Genomic DNA, 14,664 nt, shown 5'->3' on the forward strand with positions numbered 1-14,664 from the left:
CACACACACACACACACACACACACACACACACACACACACACACACACACACACACACACACACACCTCTCGCTCATGGTGTGTGTGTGTTTTTTAAGTGCCGGAGAGCAATCAAAATGTAAATTACGTCATCATTTCTCAAAGTATGTACCGACAGATGTACACTATTGAATATCATGATAGAATATGCATAAAATGCATCTTCCAATTGCAACATCTGCCTATGCCGACACATATTGTCTCAAAATAAAAAAATATTTTTAATACCCTCAAACACCATTTGAAAATAGGCCATGGCATATTCACTGTAAATTATGAATGATAATTCTTCACGTTTTACCAGTGAAAATGTCCAAACTGCGTCTGCCTGCCAATCATTTGATCTCAATCAGTTTCATGGGAATGTGCATTTAGATCTTCTTGAAGTGTTTTGTGAGCAAATTAGAGCAGTTGGTGTTAAACTACAGCGTTTTGATTCAATCGGAGCACATTCAACCTAGTGGTGCACTGTTTTGAGTTTTGGTGGTGTGAGATTTTTTGGGGACTATTCAGCTAACCATCCTAAAATCTCATGAAATTAGGTGGTGTTTTTGATGTAACAGCAACCTTATACTATGCTATTATACTTGGTTATGTTATGTAGAATACTAATGAATCATTATGTGATCTTCCAAGACATTGATTCAGCTTTGATCTAACTTTACTGAATGAGCACCACTGTGAGAAGTGCAGCACTACACCCGGACTACACAGCACTCGGCGCAACTAGCCAACTAATTGTTGCCTACTGCAAAATTTGGTGATGCAGAAACGAGAGACCACGTGTGGCCGTTTTATGAAAATCTGGGAATATTTGGCCAATATTTGGTCTTAGGGAATGTAAAACAGCTAGGAAGGGAGGCTTTTCAAGCGGGATTGAGACTGAGTGAAGCAGCAGCAAATTATGTTGAATGAGAAACTAATGAGCATGGAGAGCCTCACAAGTTTGACGAAATTACTTCATCCAAAAGTATGTTGACACCTGCTTGTCGAACATCTCATTCCAGAATCAGGGCAGTCAGCTTGGGCCATTATTGTTTTCTGTTTTTACCAATGACCTTCCACTGACCTTGAATAAAGCCTGTGTGTCTATGTATGCTGACGAGTCAACAGTATACACGTCGGCTATGACAGTAAAATAAATAACTGGCACCCTTAACATAGAGCTCCAGTCAGTTTTAGAATGGGTAACTAGCAATAGGCTGGTGCTAAATATTGCAAAAACTAAAAGCATCGTTTTTGGGACATATCACTCGCTCAACCCTAAACCTCGGATCTATTATTGAATAATGTGGCGTTTAAGCAAGTTGAGGAGACTGAACTGCTAGGTGTAACCCTAGATAGCGAGCTGTGATGGTCAAAACATATAGACTTAATGGTTGCTAACATGGGAAGAGGTCAGTCCAAGATAAGGCGCTGTTCTGCTTTCTTGACATTTCAATCAACTAGACAGGTCCTAGAGGCCCTAGTTTTGTCGCACCTGGACCACTGCCCAGTTGTGTGGTCATGTGCAAATAAGGACATAGGCATAGTTGCAGTTGGTCCAAAACAGGGCAGCACATTTTGCAACTAGATATACATGGAGGGCGAACGTCAATGGCATTCATGTCAATCTCTCCTGGCTCAAAGTTGAGGTGAGATTGACTGCATCACTATTGGTCTTTGTGTGAGGTGTTGAATGTACCGAACTGTCTGTTCAAGCAGTTGGCACACAGTTCGGACACTCACTCACACAAGACATGCAACCAGAGGTCTCTTCGCAGTCCCCAGTTCCAGAACAGAGGCTGGGAAATTCACAGTAGTAAATAGAGCCATGACTACATGGAACTCCGTGCCACCCCAGGTAACTCAAGCTAGCAATAAAACCAGCTATAGATTTCTTTAGGATGAAAGAACACCTTACGGCACGATGGGGACTGTAAAGAGACACAGGCATTTTCATATATTATGTATTGTATTATGTATTTTATTTTGCATTGTATTATGCATTGTATTGTGTATTGTATATTTCATTGTTTTATATATTGTATTATGTATTGTATATTGCATTGTATTGTATTATGTATTGTATTATGCATTGTATTATGTATTGTATTTTGCATTTTATTATGCATTGTATATGTATATTATGTATTCTATTTGTTGTGTTTCGTTTCCTGTTTGCACCCTATTAAGAGTGGCTGCTGCCCTGGCATCAAATATTGCAGTTTTAAAGCTTATTTGCGGCAATTTTACACATTTTGGCATGGGCAGAGATTTTTTTTTGCAATGTATAACAAATGTAATTCATTCTACTAATTTTGCCATGGGGCGGATAGAAAATGTTTTGTACATGATATCTGAGTTAGAGTGACTAACAAAATCAATGGGGGGCCCCCTGGTCGGTAATTCAGCCATGATAACTACAGGTTTAAATAGCTAGCTAGACTAATGTTAACTGACATGGGCTAATTGAGTGACTGTCAGTGACTGACATAACAAGAGAAAAACTGCTGACACACATCCAAATTTAGAAATTGCACCTTGTGTATTCTACTATTTTAACTCTCACAAACTAGCGGGCCACCAGTCTAGATGTAGAAGACCGTGATCATTTGCTGGCTTTAAAATGTAGGCTAAATGACATATGCACATGAAGTAATAAAGGAAATGTTTTAAATAGGACAGTGTTCAGTGGCTATTTACCTTTCTCAGCAGGCAGCAAATCCTCTCAATGTTCCGGAGTCGCTCTCTCTGTTGGAGCCAAACAGGAAACAGTTACATCACCTGCATTAAATATACATATGGAAACACAACAGTTGTTCTGATGAGGTTCACCAGTCCAAAAAATAGGGGTATTTTACAGACCTTAGTGACTAGATAGTGTAGTAAGTCCAACTGTCTAGTCACTAAGGCCTGTAGCATACTTGTTACAAGCTGGAGAGAATCAAGAATGCTTCAGGAGTGTGTTAGGTATACAGGAGTGTTTTGGGTAGCATGATGCCGCTGGCCTGTGAAGCTTGATTTACACTGTGTAGGCCCACAGTGAGACATGGATGATGCTGGTTCCTTCCTTCCCACCTCTGCTGAGCTATAAGCAGACTCTGCATCTTCCTCTGCCTGTGTTTGTCTGTGTGTGGTGCTGGGGCTTTGTGGAGTCAACCCAGCACTGCCTAAAGCACTTGTCTACCCCCCACTTCTTGGCCCAGCGCTCCTCTCCCTGCAGAACTACAGTGCAACCAGAAACTGGCGAGAACATCAAGGGCCATATTTAGAAAAACCAATGCCAGGCGACACCATTTCTTGAATGGCGCATGTGAGCAGCATGGCATATGGCGATTACATAGAAACTTTCCCTATTTTGGGCAGTGCTTGTTTCTATGCCTGTTGTGGATGGATACCTCGCCCTGAGAGTCCCAGTCTGTACATGTGTCTCTATCAGACCAAATTGACTTGGTTGATGTGCAAAATTGTCATATTTGGGATGATGTGCTATCTTGAGGATAAATGATATATGAATGACACCCAAACAGGCTTATCTTCCTCTGCAGAGTGCTGGTGAAAAGGCCCCTGAAACAGGGGGGGGGGGGGGTTGAATGTTATTTCCCAAAAGCTGCATTAATCAAGACTAAACATACATATTTGATTAGTATTTTGGAGAGAAAAAAACACTACAGAAGAACTTCCTCTGATGGGATGTATAATTCATAATGGAGTCGCCTGTACGCCTCTAAATAATGTAATCTGAGGTAACACTACTGTAGAAAGCCAGTCTAGCGTACGTTGGAACTAAGACCATTGTAACGGTTCTACAGGCTCTGTGGGGAAAATGTGCAGCCTGGTGGCTAATCTCCATTTGAGCATCAGCCGTTGTTTTATCTCTCATCTCAAAATCTGATACGACACAATCTACACGTTAGTCCTCTTGGACTTGTTCTGGGTAAAGACGGTGGAAAATGTCTTCAATTGCCTCCTTTTACTGTACTGTTTTTCTATTTTAAAAGTGCCAAGTGTATTGAGATGTTTTAAATGCACTTTAAAGTTTCACTTTAAGGAAGTCCCCTTCCACTGAGAGAAATGTGCTATTATATTAAGAGTAGAGGTAGGAAAGAGGTTGGGGTTGAGGAGACGTCAAATTGAGCTGCGGGTAGTCTCATATACATAAGTGAAGTCAAATTTGTAGAAGACTTTGATGTTCTCCAAGCACATTTTGCATTGCTTCCTCCTCCCCATGTCCTCTCACGACCCACTGCAGTAGTTCAGCATAAGAATCCACAACATCTATGAGAAGTTACCGTAAATTAGCCCTATTTTGGGACTGCAGCACCTCATTTGGGCGAACCTGAATTTGCCTCTACACATGTTTTCCTCTCCTCTCCCATCTTGAGGAGTATGAACGAGGCCATGCTAATATATTCCAGTGGTAGCCATGGAGACGCCAGATAACTGCCGACGTATCAACACTTCTCATTAGCAAGCAATTAGACAGGGCTCGCTTTGAAATGTTACTCAGCGAGAATTTGCTTGACAAGCAAGTGTGCTGGGGTACTGTAAATAAAACACACAAAAATAAACTGAGGCTCAGGGTGAGAATAGAGAGGAGACCTAGAGAGGTCAAGGAACTGTTGAGAGAAGAAGAGGAGTGTTTGACAGGTGGGAAATCGTTCTCTGGAGTGTGTACCTTCACTGTCTAGAGTACACAGTACACACAGTGCTCTGTCGAAGGAGTGAATGAATATGGGCTAATTACTGGTTCACTTTCTGGAGATGAGCATTTAATATTTTATTAGGATCCCCATTAGCTACAGCCAAAGCTTCAGCTACTCTTCCTGGAGGTCCACACAAAACATGACACAATACAAAACATGAATAGACAAACAATTCTTCAAGCTCTGTCAAGTTGGTTGCTGATCATTGCTAAACAGACATTTTCATGTCTTGCCATAGATTTCCAAGACGATTTAAGTCAAAACTGTAACTAGGCCATTCAGGAACATTCAATGTCAATATAATATCTCAATATAATACATTTTAAATTATGGCTGTAACACAACAAAATGAGGGAAAAGTCAAGGGGTGTGAATACTTTCTGAATGCACTGTACACTGACATTCCAACACACACATAGACTACATACGCTCACACGCACACAAATCACACACATGCGCCAAACCCCCAAACACACACACACACACACATGCACATACAGAAACACACAGACACACTTTCACACTCTGTCAGGTTTTGGCCAGGACTGTTCAGGTTTTGTTCACTAGATGTCCCCCTTGCACCTTTTTTGTACCTTTTGTTTTTCTTGCTCTATTGTTTGCACCTGTAAGTCATTCCCTTGTTAGTATTTAAACCCTGTGTGTTCCTCAGTTCCTTGCTCAGTGTTTGTAAGTTAGCACCCAGCCCCAGCCCAAGCCTTGTTTTATWTAGATATTTCTCTTGTTGGATTTTCCAGAGGTTCTCTGGTTTAGTTCTTGTGTGTTATTTGAGTAGTCTTTTGAGGTTTGTTTTTCCCTGCTGTTTTACCACTTTGTGGAGTTTCTTTTGTATTTTGGAGGATTTCCATTTTGTGCCTCTTGCTTTATTTTTGGACATTGTGGATTTAGTTTCTTTGCCTGAAGATTTTGTTCTTTAATTAAACCACCATCTCTAGTACTGCTGTGTCTGCCTCATCTTCTGGGTTCTGACGATTATTAGTGACTGTTTCTCGCACCGGGTCCTGACACACTCGTCACGTACGCTGTTGAATACTCTGTTTATTATCTGTCCAGATTGCCTAGTTACAGTTACCCCTACCTACATGTACATAATTACCTCAACTACCTCATACCTCTGCACATTGATTCGGTTCCGGTACTCCTTGTATATAGTCTCGTTATTGTTATTTTAATACGTTACTATTTCCTTCTTTTTATTGCACATTTTTCTTACTTAACTGCATCGTTTGGAAAGGGCCTGTAAGTAAGCATTTTATGGTAAAGTTTACGCCTGTTGAATTCGATGCATGTGACAAATAACATGTGATTTGATTTGGAACATGTACTCATAATAACGGCTACACTGCAGTCATCCATTTGTTACAGCTGCTTACTGTTACAATTGCAAGTCCYGATCCTAATCTCTCAGAACCAGTTGTTCTGTAAACACTAGCCAGAATCTTACAACATTAGGAACTACCCGTGTCCTTGGTTCTCCCGTTTGACGTCAATAATATTCATAACGAGAGGAGAAATGTGACGATCCAGTAGTGGAGGCTGATGTACTGTCAGTATAGTGCAGGTGGTTCTCCAAGCTGGCTTTATATTATGACTTACCTTGCCTGAGATCTCAGGACTTTTGTCGGCTCCCAGAGCTAATACCTAGAGTTTACCCAGTGAGCCGTCATCCCAGGTTTGATATCTGGCCGATTACATGGGCCTACTGTAAAGCTTTCAACATTTTCTTGTAACAACAACAACAACGTTTTTAGACAGGACCCAGTATTATGCCAATCCACCATTCACCCGTTGGAGTCACACTGACATATAACCGATAGTACTAATTTACTAGAGATCTAACTAAAATGTAACCTATATGAGCACATGGGTAGTACACAATTCCATGATCAGTCTAGGGAAATAAAATCATAACACAAGTAATACTCCTCTCTCTGCATGATAATGCAACTATGGTAACTGCTTCCCTTTCCTTGCATTCATTTATTCACTGTTTTATCAGTCTGATCTTTAATGCAAGACTTAGATGATATTATTTGCTTCAGGCTAATCCCTGGCTGATAGAACGGTAGTTCAGAGTCGGACAAGCAACAGATGCCATCAGCATCACAAAGCAGGGCCCCATCACAAGAAGGGCCCAGAGCGCTGTGGGGAATAAAGTATTAAAGCATAACGTACTCTCATCAGGCTCTGCACTGGTGTGTCATCTGAGTGTCTCAGAAGAGATAGGCAGATAGGCACTGGCCTCCTCAAAGTAAACAACATTGGCAGTGCTGAAATACATCTGGGCCTGAGTGTACGTCCCCATAGACCCAGAGGACTTATACACTACACACAAGGGCTCGCACACACACACAGACACACACACGTCCACCCCCTTCTCGAACACAAACTCTCTAGGAATAAACCTACTTTTTTTCAGCCCACTGTTCTCTGTGTTGGCACTCCTCCCTGTGATAATAGGCTCTGTCTTTATATATGTGCCTGGAGCCCCAGAACCAGAGACTCACAGCTGTGTGTGTATGTTTGTGTGTGAGGTTTGATTCTATATGTGTGTGTGTGTGTGTTTGACTCTGTGTGTGTGTTTGTGTGTCTGTGGATCCCTACTATGGTTGCTCTAGGTCTAGGGTGAGCCCTGACTCCCAGAAAGCCCCCTGGGGGAGGGGCAGATGACAGTCAGTCGCTAATTAGCCTGCTGCCTGGGTGTGAGGCTGATGTAGCAGACAGGGGCGTCATGCACCCCAACAATCTGAGGGGGCACAAGTATGTGAGGATGGCTGGTGGTGGAGAATTGTGCATTTTTCAAACACCTGAAACAGCTTGTTCCTGCAATCTAGAGCCATAATCATTTGCTTAATTCTATGTAAAAAAAAATATCTAAGCATATCTCTTGAGCTGTCTGTATCCTCCTGACTGGTGGTTCTTTATTAAATATATATTCTTCTCTGCATCTCTGCTAAAATCTGGGTAAAAGTACATTTAGGTAATCTGGGTAAAAGTACATTATTATTCAGTACATTTAGTTATTGCTTGCTTTTCAAAACTCTACCAACCTTGGCAGCAGGCATGCCAGCTATGATAGCTACTCTAACTTGATTGATAGCCTGAAATGGCTTCTTGGTGGCTAGTTATGAGGTTGGGAACCTACAGTATCTGGGCTAGCTAAAGCCAACTTCATAAAATTGCTAGATGGCTAGTAGTTTTAAAGAGAAACAATTATCTTTAAAAACAAATCTGAGGGGGCACATGCCCCTGTGCTCCCTATGGGAATGACACCGCTGGTGGCAGAGGTGGCAAGGGTGGCAGGGGAGCAGGGTGGTGCCCAAGCCATCAATCTCCAATCAGGACTCATGAGGTGGTCGAGGTGGAGAGAGGGAGGAGAGGGAGGGAGAAATGGTGTGGAAGAAGAGAGATGGAGGGAGAGAAAAAGGGAAGGTGGTATACATGTCACAGTGGAAGGAAAGAGCATGGGGGCCATGGGGAGTGAGAGACTATGAAGTAGTGCAATGGATTTGACTAAATACATTTTTATTTCAAAGTATTTAAAGGTTGTGTAAGTCATATCAGAAGCTAGCAGTTTCACTTCTTACCAACAACAGCTGCAAATCCCAATAAAACTACACCATGTTTTGATGTTCACTTTCATTGCTTGAATAAAAACACGATGAACCAATCTAGCAAATACGTTTTGTGGTCAGAGTGCAGTACTTATTTAGTTCCATAGCACAAATGTTTGCTAGCAAGTCTTTTAAACTGGCTTGAGCCAGAGCCTGCCTGGGCAAGTCCAAGGGGTTGCCTAGCAACGTGTGCCTCGGTGGGAGGCAACTTCTGCATAGCCTGACAAATTTTCATTTGGGAATCTGTTTTGACCGAACAGCTAGTGCGACAGCTAAAATGGCTTTGAAAAAACATCTGCACAGTGATAACAACACAATTTCTTTAAGTGGCAAAGTCTGAACACTCAGACTCTTTCTTTCTCTCTCTCTCTCTCTGAGATCACAAGTATTAGCATCAAGTTTAGTATCCAGGTGCTGTTCATAATTACATGCAAAGCAAATGCTACAAAAAAATAAGTGTCGCTGTACTTTGAGATCATTTTCAAAGCAACAATGACTTTGAAAAAAGTAATTCACACATTTGCATTTGAAATTGCTCAGCAATCCTGTTCCTCGAATACGCTGTCTCTCCATCCATCTTTTCTCTCTAGTTATCCCAAAGGACACACAGCTGTCAACATTCAAGTGCTGCGGCAGTACAGTCAAAGTCACCTCTAAACTGTGTTGTCCCAGGGACATCATACCTAAACTGCTCAAGTCATTCTCCTCTATTAAGGAGCCAGAGGGAATAATAACCCAGAAACCCCAGAGGGGATTCATGGAGCGGAACCTGTCCTTTATCAACCTCAGTGTCCCATCTCTTCTCTGATGAAGGGGATATCATTTATACAGAGCGTGCACCTGAAATGCCACTACATGGTATGTGGGCCCAGGTCAAAAGTAGTGCACGATATTTCAGACACAGCCAGGGGGTTGTGGCCTTTAAACCTGTGATGTGAGGTGCCTGTCAGCCACTCAGTCCCAGTCCAGAGGAGGAGGAATTGAACAGCATGCAGCCATCTGGTTGCTGTAGTATTAATGCAGAGCTGCAGATGACTGAGGGAGATGATCTTCTGGAGCAGCAGGGTGGCACCACACCTGGCCGCGGCCCCTGGTGCTGATTACACACCTCTTCCAAGCCCCCCCGCCCCCTCCCCCCACACACACACAGATACACACACACGAAGACACACACGCAAGCATCAGGCACGCAGACTCACACGCACGCATACACTAACACACGCACCACATATTTGCCCAAAACAATCAGCACACGCACTCACATGTTCTAAACACGCTGGTTACACATGCATACTCCAGATACCACACTCATGACACATCATACACTAATACACCAAGAGAACATCCTAGTCACCACACTTTCCACACGCTCACATATTCCAGACACATTCGGCAAAATAAACTCACTACTGGAGTGAGAGAACATGTTTGACAGTAGTACATGAGTAACATGTAAGTGTACTAGCACAGCAGAGAAAGACACGTACCGCATGGAGTGGATTGCCCTGATCGATGGGGACCTTAAAGTCTGCCTGCAGTTCATCAAAGGCTGTTATCTGAGAAAGAGTGAGAGCGAGAGAGTGACAAAGTGAGGAAAAAGAACAATGTGTTTTAGTTCTCTGCCTGCATCAGTGTTAATCACTCACAGTGGCTGTGTCAATGGCTGTAGCTGTGTCAGTGGTTCTATAGGCTGTCTGGGAGCTAGCACAGCGATTACAACACTGCATGACAAACAGGATCAATCAGACAGACAGAGCTGCATTAGGAAGCAGTGCTAGTAATTGCATAGGGGGGTATCGTCTTACAGAGACAGCTGACATTGCATGTCTATTCCCTGTGGCCATGCAGCGGCACAGCAGAGGCAGAGAGTGGATGTGTTTGCATGTATGTAAGTCCTTAGGGTCATGTGTGTGTGTGTGTGTATTTTATTAATTTTTCCCGTGTTACAAACACACACACACACACACACACACACACACACACACACACACACACACACACACACCACACACCACACACACACAGCCATATTTCCCTGTGGTGTGATTCTGGCGGGCTCTACTGTGTGTTGATGCTCCCTTAATTCTTCACGGGCCGATGGCAAACAACATGGATGGACTGTTTGTAAACACCTGGGGCAGTGGGGTGTGATGAGGAGATGGAATGTTCAGCAAATACACGCTATATATTCATGCCTATCATCATCATCATATGAGGTGACATCTTGTATGCACACAGTTGACATCATGCCACCTTTGGGTGGTTTCAATAGAAGTATTTGAATTCAATGTTGCCTAAACTGACACAGTGACACCTCCTGCTCACCAGGTGTAAACATACACTACCGTTCAAAAGTTTGGGGTCACTTAGAAATGTCCTTGTTTTTGAAAGAAAAGCACACTTTTTGTCCATTAAAATAACATGAAATTGATCAGAAATACAGTGTAGACATTGTTAATGACTATTGTAGCTGGAAACTGCAGATTTTTTATGGAATATCTACATAGGCGTACAGAGGCCCATTATCAGCAACCATCACTCCTGTGTTCCAATAGCACGTTGTGTTAGCTAATCCAAGTGTATCATTTTAAAAGGCTAATTGAGCAATAGAAAACCATTTTACAATTATGTTAGCACAGCTGAAAATGGTTGTTCTGATTAAAGAAGCAATAAAACTGGCCTTCTTCAGACTAGTTGAGTATCTGGAGCATCAGCATTTGTGGGTTCGATTACAGACTCAAAATGGCCAGAAACAAAAAACTTTCTTCTGAAACTCATGTTCTGTTCTGTGAAGTAGTAGTACACAGCGTTGTACGAGATCTTCAGTTTCTTGGCAATTTCTCACATGGAATAGCCTTCATTTCTCAGAACAATGATAGACTGACGAGTTTCAGAAGAAAGTTCTTTGTTTCTAGCCATTTTGAGCCTGTAATCGAACCCACAAATATTGATGCCCCAGATACTCAACTAGTCTAAAGAAGGCCATTTTTATTGCTTCTTTAATTAGCACAACAGTTTTCAGCTGTGCTAACATAATTGCAAAAGGGTTTTCTCATGATCAATTAGCCTTTTAAAATGATAAACTTGAATTAGCTAACACAACGTGCCATTGGAACACAGGAGTGATGGTTGCTGATAATGGGCCTCTGTACGCCTATGTAGATATTCCATTAACAATCTGCCGTTTCCAGCTACAATAGTCAATTACAACATTAACAATGTCTACACTATATTTCTGATCAATTTGATGTTATTTTAAATGGACAAAAAATTTGCTTTTCTTTCAAAAACAAGGAAATATCTAAGTGACTCCAAACTTTTGAACGGTTGTGTACATCCATACATGAGCATGGCTGGCCGCCCTTGGTCCACAGACTCTATGGTCGACTGGCAACTCAACTGTTATCTTTGTTTGTGAAAGACCCTGACTCTCTTTGAACATATTCCCTACCTTACGTCACTGCCATTCTACTTTAGGCATTCATATAGAAATAATTACATAAAAAATAACAGTACAACCGTGATGCGGAGAACATCAATTCTGATGAAAGAGACTACAAGTTTGATGTTAATAATTGACCAGCTATGGTTAATTATTCAGGAGGATTTTAAAATGCCTGAAATGGGTTAATTTTGTCATCATTGTGTGCAGTACTTCTCTATGACTGGAAAGGCAATCATGGACTGACAGGTCTGGTCTGCTCACAGTCACAGTCATTGCAGGATGACGCCCCAAATCAACTCACTAAACTGAATAACAAGAAAATGTCTGATGTGCCTAGTGCAACCGCTTGGAAGCTTCACAAACGGTTCCTCTGTGAGTGGAGACTGCCCATTTGGGGATTGCTGCTCTTTTTGACGTGGCTGCAGGCAGCAGGGCTACATGAAGGGAATGGACTTTATACTATGTGTTTTATTTATTTTATTACATTTCCTGAAGCTTTCTATCAATACTTTTTTTTAATGGCATTGGTTCCATATCTGGGACTGGACATTTCTGCTTCTTCATGGTTGACTGGCCTTAAAAACATGCTCACATCTGTATAGGCCTACAGTATATCTCCAAAGACCAGCATGGCAAGTAACATTTTGTTTTTTTCCCTCTGGCTCAGAATAATAAAATCCCTATCTCCTCTTGCCAGGAAAATACAATTTCATTTACACAAGGCAATATAACATACAGTGAGAAACAATGTAACTTAATGTAATTGATGTCACATTGATGGATGAACAACCTATGAGGAATTAATGAATGTGTGGGACTACGTGCAAAACCAAACACAAAGGCTGTGTTTACACAGGCAGCCCCAAATCTGATCTTTTTTTCCACTAATTGGTCTTTTGACCAATCACATCAGATCTTTTTCAGAGCTCACCTGATTAATCAAGACTAGTTCAGAATCAAAATTGGGCTGCCTTTATAAGCGCAGCACTACTGAACTAAACCCAAGCTGACTCTTATAGAGCCACTTAGGTTACTCACAGCCTCAAAGACGAAGAGAAATGTTCTTGTACTGCACATAGATTGAAATTTGAAGCAAGATGTKATTTCCAAATAATAGCATGCTCTGAGGACAGTAGCATTGAGTGGAGGAGCATGGGAGTCGGTGTGAAGGATCATTAGACCTGTGAATGTCCTGTACTTGCCTAAGGAACCAGCATGAGGCACATATTAAAGCAGCAGGACAGAAACCATGTATACAAATGACTCCTTCATAGTTTCCAACTACGAATACGGTAATCTAACCGGCATCCACTAAAAGCCTCAGWAAAACTAAAACAACAATATACTGTATGGCCACAATGAAAGTGAATGATGTTAACTTAACATATGCCCTCTTAGCCAATGGACTCTCTCTACACATCATATGGGCARGTGGGTTTTCCCATAAGTCACTGGATGCAGAGGAGCCGTTCACATGGTGATAATGACACTCATAATACATTAGGGGCTTTGCTACATGGAGGGAAATCACTCAACCATTTCCTGTCGGTGAGTGTGGAGCTGAGCGGAATTCAAGAGAACACAGTTCATTGGGTATGTTAATTAAAATTCCCCCTAATCTGTTACAAGCAGTCCCAGGAGTGATGGTGTAACTGGGATTACACGATTGATTACTGATCATTCAATCTGGACAGAAGCTAGATAGCTAACCAGTGAGGTGTGATTTTCCCTCCACAGACTGAGTGACTTTTAAGCGTATCGAATGAGATTATCTTGTTATTGATCAACCTTGAACATGTGTTAAGCTAGATAGAGTCGAGGGTTTCAGCTTAGTCAATGAACTTGACGACTGAACGTCAGCTTGTCTTTGTCACTACCATAAAAATACATTTCACTGCTATAGATACAACATTTCAGAGTCCCCCGAAGCCCAGAATGGGGAGTGCTGTGCGGTCTGGACATGTAAAGAAGCATCATCACTGAGACTGAAATGATGATTTCTTGGACATGGAAGCTCAACCAATCATATCCGTCAGTCAACGTAGTGTCTGATAAGGTTCTCATCAGTCAGCCTTAGTGCAGTACAGTACATGCCCTGTGAGAGACGAGACCGCCTGTTAACAGGCAGTGATTAATGACAAGACATGTCCTGATATTCCAAACGTGTCAGGAGAGGAAAGAGGAGGATACCTAGGTCATGCGACACTGACATGTCCACTGAAAAACAGGCAGAACTGTAATAAACCTGTCAAGTAGAGGGATGCAATATTTGGCAGGACAATTAGATGAAAGAGAATGAAGAAAGTCCCACTGGACACAGACATCAGTTCAACGTATAGTTTTGATTTACATTTGGTTGAGTTGTCAACTAACTGTGAATTCAATGTGAAATCAATATCAAATTTCACCAAGTCATTGGATTTAGGTTAAAAGCTGGGTGAAGAAAATACGTTGATTACTGATTACTTTTTGCAAATCCAATGAGCTTTTCTATGTTGATTCAACGTCATCAGATTTATATTTTTTTGTTGAAATTACTTGGATTCTTTGTTGTTGATGTACCCAGTTTTTGCCCAGTGGGATGGATATTACTGTAGCATGTATGGGTACATTTCACTGTCAGAGTGTATGGGATCATGTATTACAATTACCCGAATGATGTCTGGATGACAGGCATGCTGTAATGTGAAAAAGGGCTGGTAATTAAAACCCATTTATTTGACTATGCATGTGACATAACGCCATGTAGCCTGCATAACAGGCTATTCTGATTTGTCTGTAGCTTATGCCTGTGTTTGTGAATTGAAATCGCCACCCTGCCATCAGAAGCATTGTGTTTCCCATAAGTCTCAGTTGGTT

The 14,664-nt window shown here is 41.8% G+C and overlaps 1 protein-coding gene across 2 annotated transcripts in view; it reads right to left on the reverse strand.

The window, feature by feature from the left end:
* LOC111954140 (protein cornichon homolog 3-like) overlaps positions 1-14,664 on the reverse strand; it is a 50,803-nt gene that overhangs the window by 34,396 nt on the left and 1,743 nt on the right. For both annotated transcript variants that reach the window (XM_023973637.2, XM_023973636.2), the window contains exons 2-3: positions 9,848-9,916; positions 2,726-2,773 (exon numbers count right to left, since the gene is read on the reverse strand). In XM_023973637.2, the coding sequence (XP_023829405.1) occupies positions 2,726-2,773; positions 9,848-9,916 (117 nt within the window). The remainder of the gene's footprint in view (positions 1-2,725; positions 2,774-9,847; positions 9,917-14,664) is intronic.

Source organism: Salvelinus sp. IW2-2015, linkage group LG28, assembly GCF_002910315.2.
Source record: "Salvelinus sp. IW2-2015 linkage group LG28, ASM291031v2, whole genome shotgun sequence".
Lineage (NCBI taxonomy): Eukaryota > Metazoa > Chordata > Actinopteri > Salmoniformes > Salmonidae > Salvelinus > Salvelinus sp. IW2-2015.